The sequence below is a fragment of the Scyliorhinus torazame genome, chromosome 6, assembly GCF_047496885.1.
Source record: "Scyliorhinus torazame isolate Kashiwa2021f chromosome 6, sScyTor2.1, whole genome shotgun sequence".
NCBI classification, from domain to species: Eukaryota; Metazoa; Chordata; class Chondrichthyes; order Carcharhiniformes; family Scyliorhinidae; genus Scyliorhinus; species Scyliorhinus torazame.
Genome location: NC_092712.1, coordinates 88,576,824 through 88,595,759, shown reverse-complemented (window position 1 = coordinate 88,595,759; position 18,936 = coordinate 88,576,824). Strand labels below are relative to the sequence as shown.

At 48.4% G+C, this 18,936-nt stretch overlaps 1 protein-coding gene across 1 annotated transcript in view; it reads left to right on the top strand.

Annotated features, from left to right (window-relative positions):
- myo3a (myosin IIIA) overlaps positions 1 to 18,936 on the top strand; it is a 683,164-nt gene that overhangs the window by 530,605 nt on the left and 133,623 nt on the right. Inside the window, exons 28-30 of the mRNA XM_072508449.1 lie at positions 10,978 to 11,052; positions 11,406 to 11,529; positions 16,283 to 16,880. Coding sequence (XP_072364550.1) covers positions 10,978 to 11,052; positions 11,406 to 11,529; positions 16,283 to 16,880 — 797 coding nt within the window. The remainder of the gene's footprint in view (positions 1 to 10,977; positions 11,053 to 11,405; positions 11,530 to 16,282; positions 16,881 to 18,936) is intronic.

Genomic DNA, 18,936 nt, shown 5'->3' with positions numbered 1-18,936 from the left:
CCTGTCTCCTCTCCTCTATTCCACTCTCTCCCAGAAACCTAAGAGTCAGTGTCTTTTATAGTACTGTCCCTAACTCCATCTAGTGGCTAATTGTAACACGACATTAACTCTTCACATGCTGTACATTTCTATGATGTCACATCTAACATATCTGGTGATATTTGGGGGCAGATCTGATTTTTGGCATAGTATTAACTCCATCCTCAGTTTAAAAAGTTTATCTTATTCAGCAAAGGCTGCTGAATTATTCTGTGCTACTGGATGTTCAAAACTCATTGTAACGCAGCATATTAAGCCCACCATAAACAAAGGTGAAACAAGTGGGTAAACTACCATGTTCATGTTACAATTCAGGCACCATGGGTCTTGATCAAGTATTCAGTTCAAATTAGCACGGTTGTTGTTCAATTGAAGTTTCACTTCAAATAAATATTCAGGATACAAATAGTTCCATGAATTCAAATGTCACTATTCATTTTTATGAACTTTAAAAATATTTCATAGAAATAACATTATGGTGGCACAGTGGTTAGCACTGCTGCCTCACATCTTCAGGAACCCTGGTTCAATTCCAGCCTCGGGTGACTCTCTGTGTGGAGTTTCTTCCGGGTGCTCCGGTTTTCTCCCACAGTCCAAAGAAGCACAGGTTAGGTGGCTTGGCCATGATAAATTGCCCCTTAGTGTCCAGGAAGTTAGGTGGGGATACTGGGTTATGGGGATAGGGTTGATGCGTGGTCTTAAGTAGGGTGCTCTTTCCAAGGGCTGGTGCAGACTGAATGGGCCGAATGGCCTCCTTCTGCACTATAAATTCTATGATTCTATATGTGGTGTAGGGACACAAGCAAAAATTAATGCTGGAGAAGGATTCACAACTTGACTGAAAGATCCATTACTATTGATGTAGAGGCTGCAGACTGTTGAGTTCATGAGAAGTATTGATCAGAACAGATTTTTCCAATTCACTTCAATAAGATGAAATCCCTATTTAAAACAGTAATCTTTCTTATTATCAGTTCCAGCATGCAGATAATGATAGCTGTGGGGTTGTGTCTTTCTCCTCTACTAATGATGAATTTTCAAAAATAACATTAATCCCTCAGATCAGATCCTGAGCTGTTGAAATTGAGGTCCATGACCAGCAATGTACCAATAGAGTTCACGCCAACCGGAAGGTCCAAGGCTGTCCCAAAGTTAGTCCCTGGCCCTCATTTGGCCTAATTTGGTTCAGCTGCTGGTGCCTGTCGTGCCTTCAGAGTCAGCTCATCCCTTTTTTCAAAGATAAACATAGGGCCTTAAAGGTAAAGGGTTGGAATGGAGTGGCAATGATTAGGTGGGGATGCCAATCACAAGGATTAGGGAGTCGGAAGAGCACTCCTGCTCCTCCTCGTACCAAAGCAGTGATGTCTGGTCAGTGATGGGCAACCTAGGCTAGTGAGTGGGCCGCATGAGTGGCCCTCCTTCATCTCAGTGGGCCGCAAGATTGAAATCAGGCTTGTTCACTAACCATGACCCCATGAATAAAATTAAATACATTTAATACACACCGAATATTTCATAACGAGTTATAAAAAATGCTTTGTCATTTATATATGAATAGAACTGTCATCAACTTCAAATAGTAAAAACAAAGCAAATCTTTATACTTGCAACACAAATGGGTGCAAGGGAGAGGGCCAGATTCTATCCTAACATATTTAATCTTTTGACGAAATTGTGAAAATCTCTCCCTGTTGTTGTTAGAGTATCTTTACGCCCATATGCTGTTTTTTTAAAATCCTTTGGGAAGTAATGGCTGAAGTGGTGGAAGGATTTCCGAGCTGATTATCAGCCCATTGGACTGTGTTGAACGCTCCTTCTGTGGCCAACAAGTAGTGGTGTTGGACTGGAACCCAGAGCTTTTGGTCCAGCAGTAGGGGTGCCATCTCTGTTCCACAAGCCCTCCGATATCTCCCCCCGACTGTGTAATTGCAAAAAACCTTTTTGTTATTTAAACCCTGGTTTCCATTCCTTGGTAATGTTTAGCTGCAAAGTGGAGTATAGAAAGAATGAACTTGCTACCTTTCATCCTTTGAAAGCATGTCAAACCATTTCCCAGCCAACTAATGAATGTTGAGGGTAATCACTGTTGCTATTTAAGCAAATATCACAGCCATTTTACACGTAACAAAGTCCAACAAACAGCAAATGCTTTTAGAGATTTTCATTGAGAGATATCACTACATCATCATATCTTCCTTCATTTCTTCACGTAGTTCCCTACATCTTCTTTTACACCAACTCAAACAGGCAGATGATCAGTTTAACACCTTGTCTGAAATATTGCACCTCAAAATTCAACATTTGCATACATCCTCACTCCTACCTGAAGCGTTAATATAAGGAGCAGGCTTCAACTAACCTCTGAGGAACTGTATCTATACTTATCTTTACAATATTCTATCCTACTATTTATTGCATATTTCCATGTGTTAAACTGCTAAAACCACAAGATGACTTCTGCCATTCTATGTTAAACTTCCTCCAATATATAATTGGCAGGCATTAAATAGTGTAGCCCTGAATTTCCATGAGGGGTGCCCCGATCTCCCATTGTAACTTCTGCGGAGCAGTATTCAAACTAGAATAACACACAAAGAATAATTAATGGTTGCTTTGTACCATGGAGCCATACTTCAGATTGAACTGCAGTCTGGAGACACGAAAATGAGAGAAATTGAGCGAAGAGAAGTATTGATGGCCAAACTATCACATCAAAACAGTACAATAGCATCTTATTTAAACAAAGACCATAAAATGATGACATGCAGGAGAAAAAACAGAAAAGTATGAAAAATACACATCAAAAGCAAAGTCAAATGAATAGCAATGAATGAGTGTACAATAGTTCCTTTGGATTAGCTGTAGTCTGACTAACCTGATACTAACAGTGCATCCGTGCATTAACTTGCACCCCATTCATCTACAGACAAGTATTGATTGCACAAAACAAATGGCTCATTGCATGACAATGTTTACAAAAACACAAAACTCTAATTATATTTTTGTCAATGAAAGCTTTATTTCAAGCAAGCTCTGGTTCTATTTATTTAATATAAAACATGTTGCTTTTGTTGTTGTACCTATTATTAGATTTCTATCTTCTTTTTCATTCTGTCTCCTGTAGGTTTAGTAATAACTGCAATTCGATTATTCGGTCCCCCGACAAATTGTTTTTAAATTAACGTAAATCTTTCCAAATTCCAGCAGCTCACCGCATATTTTGTATGCCCTTTTGAGCACTGTAGTCTGATTAGAGTACTATACTCAGATCGATACAAACTGGGGTGAAAAAATGGTCTTATTAGTTTTACGACTTCATTGAATACAGCCCAGGCTCATGGAATTAAAGGACACGATTCTCAGGAAAGATTTCAAAGTGTGGCAGTGAGCGGGAATTGCTGTGAGCTTCCCGGTGCGAGGCCGGCAACACTATTCAATGTTAATTGGTCTACTTGGTCTCATGGGTTTCTCGCTGCAAATAAAGGCTCACCAGCTGATTCGCCAACACTGCGCTCGCCAGACCCCTTCTAACAAGGTCGAGCAGTGCGTAAGCTGCACTTGCTCAGCCAACGCCAGCCAGCTCACAACAATGGTGCCCAGGAGACCGCCCCCAAGATTCGTGGATGCAGACCTGGGAGGGTTCTAGACACGGTGGAGGCCAGGAGGAATGTCCTGTTCTCCCGAGGGTCCCAGAGGGTGAGCCACAAGGCAGTCAGTGCTGCCTGGGACAAGGTGGCGGCAACGGTCAGCTCGGGTAGTGTGACCAGGAAGACTGGCCTCCAGTGCAAGAAAAAGGTCAATGATCTACACTGGGCAGCACAAGTGAGTAGACACCAATGCCCCCATTCCCCCCCCCCCCCCCACCCCCGAGACCTTCCACCCCCACACGAGCATCCACCTCTCTCAACTTTCCATGCGACCCCTAAACCTCCCTTCACCTCACCTTTCCCTTCAATCCCCCAAACCTCCTGTCACCCTCCCTTCTTCCTACATCCCCCCACAATCCTTCCTTCACATCCCCCTCCCACCACTGTGAACCACGCGTGAGGCTAACGATGCCCCATCTGTGTCTCCTCAGGAACAGCTCTCCCACAATCGCCGAGAGATTGGCAGTGAGGTGCAAGACTTAAGAACTCTCACTTCCTTCGAGGAGGTAACTGCTGTGGCCGAGGACAGGACGGTCACCCAAGCAGAGGCTGGCGGATGCCACAGAGGTGAGGAACCACTGAACTCCACACGGAGGACCTGGTCAAACGTGAGTTGTTATTGCCTTTACTGACCCATTCCTCCCACTGACCACATGTCCATTCTCCCGCATGTCCTCCAGCCGACAGCAATGGCCCAACCCGGGTGGCCAACTATCCAGCCTCCACGGAGACCGAAGACACCATTGAGGTGTCACAGCTGTCATCCCCACCCTCCACCCGTACAGATACAAGAACCTCGGTGGCCAACATTAGTGGACAGGCTTCTGGGGCGCAATCTGGGGAGCACAACACAGCTGCTGATGTACATCAGGTGGAGGCAGGAACCTCCAGTCGAGACAGCTGTCGGGAGTCTGCTGGATCCCAGGATCCAGCTGGGTCCCAGCCTGATGCTGAGCCTATGGAAGAAGTATTCCTAGAACTGATGAAGACGATAGGGAGAGGTCAGGACATTCAGAGAGAAATGTCAGCAACAGTCCAGCAAATCGATAGCCGATTAGAGGAGTCCCAGACCAGATTTTATGGGCCCAGGAGATGTCGCCAGCAATGCCTGGCACCGAGGCCACCACTGCTAGGGTGGCGACCGCAGTGGAGAGCCTGGTGCATGACGTCGGCACCATGAGTGAAGGTGTCCAAGGCTTTGTGCCATGGCTGATGGTCTCAACAGAATGTCCGACTCGCTGGGGGATGTTACCCAGTACAAGGCTGACCTCGATGAGGTTCTGCGGGACATGTCTCACTCTCAGATGGTAATGGCCGAGGCGCCCTCATACCCACCCGATTCACTTAGCAAGCGGCCTGGTCCATCATCGCTACAAGGTGGGTAAGGTAGCGATGATGGACCAGGCCATGTGCTAAGTGAATCAGGTGGGTATGAGGGTCTCCCTGGCCCTCCTGGCTTGCCGTACCCCTGCCACTTCCGCCAGTCCTGAAGCCTCTGGTTGGTCTCTGGTTCCTCCATAGGCTAGTCCTCCAGCCCCTGCTGGCCCGGTGCCACTTCACCACCCTTGTTCTCCTCCTCCGAGGTGGCCACATGTTCCCCGTCACCATAGGCACCTCGTCGCCCTCTTGCAGTGCCAGGTTGTGGAGGACACAGCAGACCACCACAAAGTGGGCGACCCTCCGGGTGGTATGCTGCAGGGCACTCCTGGAGCGATGGAGGCATCGGAACCGCATCTTGAGCAGTCCGATGCACCGCTCAATGGCAGCTCGGGTGGCCACATGGGCCTCATTGTATCGGGTCACCGGCTGGCTACATTAGCCAGGTCCTCAGCGGATACCCCTTGTCATCCAAGAGCCAGTCGTCCATCCTGGGGTGATCCTCGAAGAGGCCAGGGATGTCCGACTGCCCCAGGATGTAGCTGTTCTGTGCTTCCCAGGAAGTGTGTACACACGTGCATGATCTTTATCTGATGGTCGCTCATGAGCTATATGTCGAGAGACTGGAACCCCTTTCTGTTAATGTAGGACACACCCAGATGGCGCAGTTAGCGCAGGGCAACATACATGTCATCTACTACCCCCTGGACCTGTGGCATCCCGGCGATGGCAGAAAATCCTGCTGCCCGGGCATCTTGCTGGGCTTGGTCCATGTCAAACTGAATGTAGTTTTCCGCCCAGGCAACAGGGCATCTTCTGACCTGCCGGATGCACCTGTGGGCTGTGGGCTGTGAGATTCCACACAGGTCCCCGCTCGAGCCCTGAAGGATCCCGAGGCGTGAAGGTTCAGGGCTGCAGTGACCTTGATGGCCACGGGGAGTGGGTGACCTCCTCCTCCTCCACGTGGTGCAAAAACCACGAGGACATGGCACGCGTTGTCCGTCATCTGCTCGAACGACCAGTGACGCCTGTACACTCTGGGCCATCGCGAGACTCCCCCTCTGGGTCCCTCCCTAGCCTGATGGGTGGCCGGGTCCTCCGGGTGTGGGGCGGGGTCGGGCACGTGATACGCCAGCTTGAGCATCTGCAGACGGCGCTGTTGCCACTGTCTCCACTATCTGCCTGCCCCGCCTAGCAGCAGCTAGGGAGTCCAAAATCCCCGCCATACCGTTGAATATCTGTATGGAATTGGGAGAGGGTATTAGACTGACAAACAGCAGTGGCTCCCACATCAGGACCCACCATTCCCCCCCACCCTTCCCATGCATTCCCAGCCACAGTGGGCCCCCCTCATCGGACTCTAGACTCTGTACCCCGGATATCTGCACATATCTTCACCTGGACCGGGTGCTGGCCCCCTCCCCGTGGCAGTCACCCACCCTCCGGCCGTGGACATGTCCCTGGAGCTGTGTCCCAACCCCTGGGGGTTCGGATGTTGGCTGCTACGTGTGTGGTGTTGCCTCCCACAGTGTTCAGGTACAGTGTCCAGGCATCAAAGTGTCATTGGGATGCTAGGCAATGACTCACACATGCTACACGACCCGCCCACCCACTGGAATCCACTTGAGTTGTGTGAAGTGCTCACTGAACCACGATTGTCAATTCCCAAACCTCTCAGTTGTATCAAACTGCTAGAAAGCCAATAAAAAGGGACAAAACCAATGGACCATCCGGCATCAACCTAGGCACTGGAAACGATTGATTTGTTATGTTGTAGGTGTAACGTAAGCGACTTCCTTGTGGTGCACTTGACAAAGGAAGGTTCAGACGTGGAGATAACTTCAACACGTTTATTAAACTATTTACACTTCTATTACTCGGGTTCGACACTACTGCTAATCCTACTATAGCTACCCAGACTGACTAACCAGCTGCTGCAGTCCACGTGGTGGGTGTAATATTGAATCAACCCTGTGTCTTTTCTCACTGACTGTCTCCACTGGAAAGAGGCAGATCATGTGTGTGGTGTCCTTTATTTATAGGTTGGTGTAATGCCCTCCTGTGGTCGTGTCACCTCCGTGATCATCGTGAATGTCTATTGGTCATGTCCTATCTACTTGATCTACTGGTTGAGTGTGTGTGATGTTTCTGGTGCACCCTCTAGTGTCTAGTTAGCCTACATGCATTTACATTGATGCACATCACCACAACGATAACAGGATGCGCGAGTTGGCGCATGCGCAGAACTGCCGGTGTGTTCCTGTGCATGCGCAGGGGGGTTCTTCTCCGCCCTGGCCATGGCGGAGCCCTACAGAGGCAGGCACAGAAGAAAGGAGTGCCCCCACGGCACAGGCCCGCCCGCAGATCGGTGGGCCCCGATCGCAGGCCAGGCCACCGTGGGCCCTCCCCCCGGGGCCGGATCCCCCCGCGCCCCCCCGATGGATGGCCTATCAGCCAGGTCCCGCTGTGTGGGACCATGTCCATTTCACGTTGGCAGAACTAGCCAGGAACTGACGGCTGCTCGGCCCATCAAGGCCCGGAGAATTGCAGGAGGAGGGGCCGCTGCCAACGACCCCCGACCGGCGCAGCATGATCCCCGCCCCTGCCCGTAAACCGGCACCAGAGAATACGGCTGCCAGTGTCGGAGCGGCGGGGCGGGATTCACACCACGGGGGGTAGAGAATCCCGCCCAGAGTCTTTGCTTCGAGTCTTTGCTTCCAGTCTTACTTCCTAGATGTCTGGAATGCCTATTGTTATCCCGCTTTCGCTACCCACCTCCTTTTTCACCTACCCTTGGCCTTCGGTCAATGGAGTCACAGGAGGCAGGGTCTCAGTGTCCAATAGTCTGGTTGATGACCTGTTGAAAGGGCACCTGAACCCGCCCTGGGAGGAGCGATGATTGCTTGATGGGTTATCGAGAACTGTGGACAATAGGCCAATGCATCTCAAGTAGGAGCGATAATTACTTGATGGGTTATCAGACATGCCCCTGGCAGCAGGTCTGAGTTCTGTATATTTAGACTCTGCAGGCTTCTGCAGTCTGTGGTTTTTAATGTGCCCAATTCTTTAATTTACGATATCCAATTTAATCGGCCTTAAAACTAGACCCTGATTATATTACAACACCTGAAGTCTGGGTATCCATGAGGCACTCTGGGCCATTAACAGCAGCACAATTGTACTCAACCAAAATCTGTAACCTCATGGCCCAGAATATCTCCCACTCTACCATTACTACCAAGGCAGGAGATCAACCCTGGTTCAATGAAGAGTGCAGGAGGGTGTGCCAGGGGCAACACCAGGCACACTGAAAAATGAGGTGATAACCTGGTGAAGCTGCAACACAGGAGTATTTGCATTCCAAACAGCACAAGCAGCAAGTGATAGACAGAGCTAAGTGATCCCACAACTAAAGTATCAGATCTAAGCTCTGCAATCCTGTCACATCCAATCATGAATTGTGGTGGACAATTAAACAACTCACTGTAGCAGGAGGCTCCACAAATATCCCCATCCTCAATGATGGAGGATCTCAGCACATCAGTGCAAACGAAACGGTTGAAGGCACTGAATACTGCAAAAGCTATGGGCCCTGACAGTATTCCAGCAGTACTACTGAAGACTTGTGCTCCAGAACCTGTCCCCACCCCAGCCAAGTTGTTCAGTACAGCTACAACACTGGGGGGACATCAACCCAGCAAGGTAGGAAATTGCCCAGTTATGACCTGTGCACAAAAAGAAGGACAGCAAGTCACTCACCATCCTGACTGGGAAATATATCACTGTTCCTGTATCAAAACCCTGGATCACCCCTTCTAACAGCACTGTGGGTAAACCAACACCACAGGAACTGCGGCAGTTCAAGAAAGTAGCTCACCGCCACCTTCTCAAGTGCAATTAGGGATAGGGAAAAGTGCTGGTCGAGACAGCGATGCCCAAACCCCATAAATGAAAATATAAGAATCCAACCCCATACAAACCCTCTCAGTCTGCTCTCAATCATCAGTAAGGCGATGGAAGGGTCATGAAGGCTGCCTTCTCAACCTTTCCCCCCCTCTGAGGTGTGGTGATCCCCAGGTTAAATTACCACCAGTCAGCTCGCCCCCTCAAAGGAGAAAGCAACCTATGGTTGTCTGGACCCATGGCGACTTTACCTTACCTTTACATCAACAGTGCTACCAAGCGGCACTTACTCAGCAATAACCTGCTCACTGGCACTCAGTTTGGGTTCCACCAGACTCACTCAGCTCCTGACCTCATTACAGTCTTAGATCAAACATGGACAAAAGAGCTGAACTCCAGAGTTGAGGTGGGAGTCACTGCCCTTGACATCAAAGCAGCATTTGACAGAGTGTGGCATCATGGAGCTCTGACAAAACTGAAGTCAATGGCAATCAAGGTGAAAACTATCCACTCGTTGGAGTGATTCCCGGCACAAAAGGAAGATGGTTGTGGTGATTGAAGGTCAATCATCTCAGCTCCAGAACATCACTGCAGGAGTTGCTCAGGGTAGTGTCCTAGGCCCAACCATCTTCAGCTGCTTCAACAGTGACCTTCCTTACATCATAAGGTCAAAAGTGGGGAGGTTCTCTGATGATTTGCACAGTGTTCAACACCATTCCCGACTCCTCAGGCACTGAAGCAGTCCATGTCCAAATGCAGCATGACCTCGACAATATCCAGGCTTGGGCTGACAAATTGCAAGTTACATTTACGCCACACAAGTGTTAGGCAATGATCATGTCCAACAGGAGAGGATTTAACCATTGCCCCTTGACATTCAATGGCATTACTATTGCTGATCCCTCACAATCAACATCCTGGGGGTTACCACTGACCAGAAACTGAACTGGATGAGCCACATTAATCCTGTGGCTACCAGGGTAGGTCAGATGCTAGGAATGCTGTGACGAGTAAGTCACCACCTGACTCCCCAAAGCCTGTCCACCATCTACAAGGCACAAGTCAGGAGTGTGACGGAATTCTCCCCACTTGCCTGGATGAGTGCAGCTCCAACAACACTCAAATGTTCGATACTATCTAGGACAAAATAGCCCGCTTGATTGGTATCCCTTCCACAAACGCTCACTCCCCCCACTATCGACAGTCATGTGTAACCTCTTTAAAATTCACGGCAGGAACATAGGCAGCACCTTCAAAACCCATAGGACACACAGTGCAGAAGGAGGCCATTCGGCCCATCGAGTCTGCACCGACCAAAATTAAGCCCTCACTTCCACCCTATCCCCGTAACCCAATAACCCTTCCTAACTTTTTTGGACGCTAAGGTCAATTTATCACGGCCAATCCACCTAACCTGCACTCTTTGGACTGTGGGAGCAAACCGGAGCACCCGGAGGAAACCCACGCAGACACAGGGAGAACATGCAGACAGTGACCCAGCGGGGAATTGAACCTGGGACCCCGATGCTGTGAAGCCACAGTGCTATCCACTTGTGCTACCGTGCTGCCCATTATAATCTAAATGGACAAGGGCAGCAGATAAATGCGAACACCACCACCTGGAAATTCTCCTCCAAATCACTCCCCATCCTGACTTTGAAATATATTTCCGTTCGTTCCCTGTCGCTGAGTCAAAATCCTGGAATTCCGAACAACACTGTGGGTGTACCTACACCACATGGTCTGCAACAGTTCAAGAAGGCAGCTCACCACCACCTTCTCAAGGGCAATTAGTGCTGGACAATAAATGTTGACCTAACCAGCAGTGCCACAACCTGCGAAACATTTTTTTAAACTGGGCCTGTGCAAATGTCAAATGTTGCTGTCAATATCTCAGAGAAATGATAGTGGATGCTGACATTCCATCATCATCACAATCATTAGATTTATCCATTGCATTAACAATAACAAACCTGCAAATAAAAAGATTAACATATTATCCTTCTTGTAGCTTATAGAGGGCACAAAGTGAGAAAGGACGTTGAAAAACAGAAGTTAGAGCAGACAATTATCATACTCCAGGCAGGTAAGGATTTTTTACAGGACATTTTAACATTTCCAATGTAATTGTAACCAGTTAACTTTTACAGTATAGTTAGAGATAAAGGGCTGGATTCTCCATTGGCGAGATCCTCCGGTTCGCCAGCAGCGCACTCACTCCCACGGATTTCCTGATGGCGTAGGGGTGCCCACAGTGGGGAAACCCCATTGACCGGCTACCAGGACGGAGAATCCCGCTGCTGGTGGGGGCACGGGTGAGGCGGGACGGAGGATTCTACCCAAACATTTAACACAGCATAAAGTACAAATCAATGACGATGTGCCTTACTTTTATACTATGAGATGATAAAGTGAATATTTACAATGTGCTTCTCTTAGTTGCAAGAGGATATCTGTGCAGGAAAGAATACAAAGAAATGTTGGAGGAAAAGCGATATGCCGCCATTAAAATCCAGGCTCACTACAGAGGCTATATGGACAGAAAAAACCTCAATGTGAATTTGTAAGTCCGGTTATTATACTGAACTAAAACAAGACTGCAAGTCGTAGAACTTTGTTCAGTAGTGTCAAACTTTTGTATCTTTTTGAATCTCTCCTGATTGACATCACTGGAAATAATCAGGAGAGATGTAAAACACATCTTCCTGTCACCCCTTTTACACAATCCCACAAGGTCTAAATCTATCCCAGTGTGTTTGATGGAAAGTTGAAAGAAGCATGTGAGACATAATGGGGTGAATTCTCCATTTTGGAGACTATGGGCAGGATTCTCTGAGAAGCCTGGATTGTGTTCCCCAATGGGACAGAAAATCGGGTGTCGCGGCAAAATCGGGGTCGACGGCGGGCGCCGACCCGAACACGATGCCCCGGTCTCCGGAATTCAGGCCCATGACTGCGGGAGCATGGAAATGAATGCAAATGATTCTTAATGACCTATTTGCATCCATTTAGTGGACCTGGCACCCTGTGCTCCGGCCCACCGAAATTCTCCAGTCCCCATGGCCGGGAATCACTTGGGCATGGATCACTTGTGGTTCCTACCAGTGTCACCCTGGCGCTGCGGATCCCACGGTGGGGCAAACCTCCTTGGCCTTTTAAGTGGCCTACACACCAGGGCCACGCTGGTAGAGGCCATCCGACCCCAACTGAGGGCCACCACCACCCCACAATGCTTGCCTGCCCACCTCCCCATGTACCAGACCCCAACCCCACCCCACCTCTCCGTGGCTCCTGAAATAGGGGGACCACCCCAGGAACCTCTGTAATAGGGAGTTCCCCCCAGGGACCCCCTGACCAAAGGGACCCACACCAGGGAGTCCTGTGATAGGGAGACCCCCAGGAACCCTCTGCCTAAAGGCCCCCCCCTCCATGGAAACCTCCGCATCCTCCCCCACCCCACACACACAGACCAGATGTTAGAACACGCGAGACTTCACAATCTGCATCTCGTCCTCGCCGGGCGAGCTCCAGATTAATATATTTACTTCAATGAGCCATGAGGCTCATTAAAATATGATTCCCCCGAGGCCCGGGAACTAACGCCCATGCCTGGGTGACCTCACCATAGCGCCGTTTAGCACTGGTCTACACATATGTGGACCAGGCATAAATGCTTGGGAGTCTCCCAGGCCATCAGAAGTCCCGGATGGTCAGGCATTTGGCAGGGTAGTACCCTGGCACTCCCGCTAGCACCCAGGCACCTTGGCACTTCCATCCTGGCAGCTAGGCACTGCCACTTGGGCACCCAGGTAATGCCATCCTGCCAGGGTACCACAGTGGCACTGTCAGGGTGCCAAGATGGCAGTTTGATTTGATTTTGATTTGATTTGATTTGATTTATTGTCACATGTACTGAAGTACAGTGAAAAGTATTTTTCTGCGGCCGAGGGACATACACAGTACGTACATAGTAGATAAAAGAATAATTACCAGAGAACATCCGGGACTTCTGATGGCCTGGGAGACTCCCAAGCATTTATACCTGGTCCACATATGTGTAGACCAGTGCTAAACGGCGCTATGGTGAGGTCACCCAGGCATGGGCGTTAGTTCCCAGGCCTCGGGGAATCATATTTGAATGAGCCTCATGGCTCATTGAAGTAAATATGTTAATCTGGAGCTCGCCCAGCGAGGACGAGATGCAGATTGTGAAGTCTCGCGTGTTCTAACATCGACAAACAGTGATTGGTTACAGAGCGGAATAAGGAGCCAAACAAAGCAAATACATGAGCAAGAGCAGCATAGAGCGTTGTGAATAGTGTTCTTACGGGGAACCGATCAGCCCGAGGGGGAGTCGATGAGGAGTCTTGTAGCTGTGGGGAAGAAGCTGTTTCTATGTCTGGATGTGCGGGTCTTCAGACTTCTGTACCTTCTGCCTGATGGAAGGGTCTGGAAAAAGGCAATGCCTGGGTGGGAGGGGTCTCTGATTATTCTGCCTGCCTTCCTGAGGCAGCAGGCGGTGTATACAGAATCGTGTGGGGGTGGCAAGCTTGTGTGATGCGCTGGGCTGAGTTCACCACACTTTGCAGTTTCTTGCAGTGCCAAGATGCCCAGGTGCCAGTTTGCCCGTGGCAGGGATCTGCATTAGAGGTATAGGTGCCAGGCATGTGTTGGACTGTGTAGTTGTAGGCCGTGAGCAGCATTGCACCCTGGCAGAGGCACATGGGGGTATTGGCTTGCCCTCTTTCAAAAGACCCAATAGCAGCTCATGGTCGTTATTATGATGAAGCACCATCTGTAAACATACTGGTAGCACGTTTTAGCACCATAGATGACAGTTGCTCCCTCCTCACTCATTGTGGAACATGTCCTCGTATCTCTGCAGGCCTTCTTGAAAAACGCTGTTTAAAACTTTAAAGATTTCCAGCCAATTTAGTTTAATTCGCTGTAACCAGTCCCTTCCCATCAGGCTTGGTCTGTGTATCTCTGTGACAGTCAAAGGCACCTGGCTCTCTTGTCTTTGTAAGGTACTGGCAGACTGGTGGTCCCAAGAATACTTAGGGTGCCCCAGTTTGGGTGACAGCTTGGCCGTCGTGCTACCCAAGCTCAGGGTCTGAGTCCTTTCTTGTATACAATCGAACGTCTGCTCCTCCACAACCATACCCGATGCTCCAGCATCGACCTTCATCTTCAAAGATTTTCCATTCACTTTTCGAATTATTTCAACTGGGGCTGTCTTATTTACTTTGACAACATGTAGATGGTATGTCTCGAGCTCCTTCTCAGAGCTCTTCTCCACTTGGTTCAGTGGTGTCATGGATTGCTGGTGCTGCTGTTATGTTTGCATTGGTGCACTCTGCCTCATGCGGCAACAGGCCTGGATATGGCCTCTTCAGTTGCAAATGAAACAGACAAACTTAGACAATGACAAACTTCCAGCAGGTGATCTCCCTGACATCTATAGCAAAGGCTGGCATCCCATTCTTTTCCTGGTTCTCTCACTTTGATCCGGTTCCAAGGACCGTGCCTAGTTCTGTGCCTGTGGATCTCGTGGCGTGCCTCGTGGCCAAACCGCCTTACCACTGATTCACTTCCCCTTCCGACACGCTTTGAAGCTTAGATGTGTTTTTTCCAGCGCACTCCGTTACCTGAGCAACCTCAATCATCTTGTCCAGTGTGATTTTAGTTTCAGCTAGGAATTTCTTCTGAATGCTGTGGTTGTTAGTTCGCACATTAGACAGTTGTGCAGCAGATTTATGAGTGCTGCACCGAGCTTTTGGTATGCCTGGCTACAAAAGCAGAGATGGACTCTTCTGGGTCCTTAATAGCAGAGTTGAATTTGTAGCTCTTCAGGGTGATCAAGGGCCTGGGGTTAAAATGTTCCTTGACCAACGTGACTAACTAATCAAATATTTTTGAGTCGGGAGCTTCCGGAGACGTAGGATTTTTTATCAGGTTGTAGGTTTGAGGCCCGCGAGCTGTCAAAAGTATTACCTTCTACTTGTCTTGCCCTGCTATCTCATTTACTGTGAAGAAATAGCAGAGCCATTCAATGTACTGGCTCCAGTTTTTGGCCCCCTGGTTGAAAGGTTCTAACTTTCTAATCATTGACATTTTACTCATTTTTTTGGTTGCCCCAGTTGATGGTTCGCATTGCTCCTCTGTCTTTGGAGGCTTCTTCCTTCTCCCCTCAAATTTTGAACAGCTGAAGACTAATGATCGAACCGTTTACCTCGTCGCCAATGTGGTGGCTCGCAACAATACACTGAAGACTTCCAGTAACAACCAAGAGGGTTTATTAACAGTAGGAAAAGGCAATGATGTACATGCACAGAGCAATGTTGGAAAGGTTTTAACTCTCCAGTTCCGGTGTCCACTGCTCCCAGGCTTCTGCTCCCAAGGCCTCATGCTTTCTTTCTATTGGTTGGGGTTCACAAGCTCCCATACGATTGGTCCCAAGCCGGGAACATGGGTCATCCACCGGTCGGATGCTCCATTTTGCCGGCAGCCCGGGGGTTTCCCGACGGCGCGGGGCAGCCCCACAATGGGAAATCCCATTGACCAGCCGGCATAATGGAGCATCCCGCCAGCAGGGTGAAGCAGAAATGTGGCTGGGCGGAGAATCCAGTCCACAGACTGCCTGCCCCCTTAAAGGGGACATGCTACCACAGCCTCAATCTTATTGATTGGCAGAGCAATCTTGAGGGCCAAATGGCCTCTTACTTGTTCTTATTTTTAATGTTTTTATCATCATAGAATTTACAGTGCAGAAGGAGGCCATTCAGCCCATCGAGTCTGCACCGGCTCTTGGAAAGAGCACCCTACCCAAGGTCAACACCTCCACCCTATCCCCATAACCCAGTAACCCCACCCAACACTAAGGGCAATTTTGGACACTAAGGGCAATTTAGCATGGCCAATCCACCTAACCTGCACATCTTTGGACTGTGGGAGGAAACCGGAGCACCCGGAGGAAACCCACGCACACACAGGGAGGATGTGCAGACTCCGCACAGACAGTGACCCAAGCCGGAATCGAACCTGGTCCCCTGGAGCTGTGAAGCAATTGTGCTACCCACAATGCTACCGTGCTGCCCTATCCTTATATCCTTATAAAACTGAAGAATGTGTTGGGCCATCAATGTAATTCAGTGCTTTTCACAAATTCTCCTCTTAAGCAAGTACCAGTGTCAACAAGGCCAGTCCATTACCTCTAATGTCAATTCTTTACTATGACACGACAAATGTGTTTGACAATTGTTTCAATAATTGCCTTTGAAAGACCCATGATAAGACTCACCTTTTTCTTTTTGTAGAGAATATGACATAAATGATCCTTATAAAAAACAAACAAGTGGTGAAGAAGAGGTGAAAGAAGCAGGAAAACAGTCTGGGGAAGCGGTGGAGGGTGACGGAACCAAGAAGAACCCCACATCCAACAGCAGCATTAAGGATGGTAAAACCAAGCAGCAAAAGCAAGAAGAGGAAGAGGGAAATGAGGAAGATGATACCAAAGCTGCTATTGTTATCCAAAGTAATTATCGAGGTCACTGCGAGAGAAAGCGGCTGCAAGAGAACAAGGTGCCCGTTAAAACCAAGGAAATAGAAGCTTTGAGGAAAGAATCTCACAAAGGAATTGTGGCTCGTGATGGTCCCAAGGAAGAAGCAGCCGGAACAGTTATTCAGAGCAATGACAGAGGAAACAAAGAAAGGGCACAGCCGAAGGAAGAAAATAAATTGGATGGAAAAGGAGAGGGGGCAACCCATGAAAAATCTACAACGGCCAGTTCTCAGGAAGATGAAGAACTGGCAGCAGTGAAAATTCAAAGCAATTACAGAGGCTTTAAGGAACGAAAGCAGATTCAAGATAATGCTCAGAGGGAAGGAGAAATGTTTGCAACCTTTTCAAAGCAGGTGGGTGATATTCAGGATTTGTTCATTTTCATTTGTTGGACAGCAAGTTTCAAAGCCCAGCTTTGACAATGGGAGTATAATAATAATAATCACTTATTGTCACAAGTAGGCTTCAATGAAGTTACTGTGAAAAGCCCCAAGTCCCCACATTCCGACGCCTGTTCGGGGAGGCTGGAACGGGAATTGAACCCGCGCTGCTGGTCTTGTTCTGCATTCCAAGTCAGCTGTCTTAGCCCACTGTGCTAAACCAGCCCCAGTACAATGCAGTATTGCCATCTGACCAAGCAAGTTACAGGCCTTTGTTTTGTAAAAAGCACTATTGAGATCGCTCCCCTACCCTGACAAAACAAATCTTTAATCCCTTCAGTTTAATTCATTATCAAGGCGTTGCCTCAGGTTTATTCTCTAGTGTAGGTTTGGATTTAATTTGGCCTAAATACGCATGCTTAACTGGGTGGCACAGTGGTTAGCACTTGTCGCTTCGCAGCACCAGGGTCTCGGGTTCGATTCCCGGCTTCGGTCACTGTCCATGCGGAGTCTGCCCGTTCTTCCCGTGTCTGCGTGGGTTTCCTCCAGACACTCCGGATTCCTCCCACAAGTCCCGAAAGATGTGCTGTTAGGTAATTTGGACATTCTGAATTCTCCCACAGTATACCCGAACAGGCGCCGGCGTGTGGCGACTAGGGGATTAATAAAGATTATTATTATTATTATTATACCGGCAGTACGGTAGCACAAGTAACCATGCCAGGGTTCCAAGTTCGATTCCCCGCTGGGTCACTGTCTGTGAGGAGTCTGCACGTTCTCCCTGTGTCTGCGTGGGTTTCCTCTGGGTGCTCCTGTTTCCTCCCACAGTCCAAAGACGTGCAGGTTAGGTGGATTGGCCATGATAAATTGCCCTTAGTGTCCAAAAAAATTAGGAGGGGTTATTGGGTTACGGGGATAGGGTGAAATTGAGGGCTTAAGTGGGTCGGTGCACACGCGATGGGCTGAATGGCCTCCTTCTGCACTGTATGTTCTATGTATTATAACTGTCTTCTATCAATCAATTCAAAGTGTAGTAGCATTTTCAAAGCCAACCTCCAATTAAGATTCACACAAGCTGTTGAGTAAATTAATTAACGCCTTTCTGTTAAATCGGCAAATAAGAAGACTGACAATAAATTATGAACCATAAAATCATAAATAGCAACACTCGAATTGAAAAGTGAGATATGAGATATTATTAAGAGAAAACCAATAACATAACAGATGGAATAAACAGACAATTCAGTGATGTCTCAGTAATTTAGTAATAACCGCTCATTATAACTTGCTAGTTAGAATCATAGAGAATTATACCATCCCTACAATGCAGAAGGAGGCCATTCCGCTCATTGTGTCTGTGCCGACCCTCTGAATGAGCACCCTGTCTCTGTAATTCCACCTAACCTTTTGGACACTATTTAGCATGGCCAATCCAGCCAAACTGCACATCTTTGGACTGTGGGAGGAAACCGGAGCACCCCAAGGAAATTCACACAGACACAGGGAGAATGTGCAAACTCCACACAGACAGTCACCCAAAGTCGGAATCAAACCCTGGTCCCTGGCGTTGCGAGGCAGCAGTCCTAACCACTGTGCCACCCCATTGTGGTTAAGATCAGCATCTACAATTGTTATAAATTGGTGAGGTTAAGTTAGTTAAGACTTGTGAGATAGTTACGATCATTAGTCTGTACAATAAAGTCATATGCTTATGGGTCGAAATGTTTTCAGGCATTTTGCAAGCTTGCCCTCAAGAGCTGATGTGGATGAACTGGTTGCCTCATTTGTGTCTTGTTTTACCCTGGGAAGATTAAATTCCTATAATAAAGGTTCTGCGAAGTTTCCAATATCTTACAAAAAGTGCTGGAAATTCTCAGCAGGTCAGGCAGCGTCTGTGGAGAGAAACAGAGTTAACATTTCATGTCCTGTCATTAGAACTGGTTTCTTCCTGCTTCCTTCAAATTTCTGTCTGGTTTCCCCTCTGGATAAACCCACGTGAAACTCTAAAATATCTCTCAAAGCTCACATC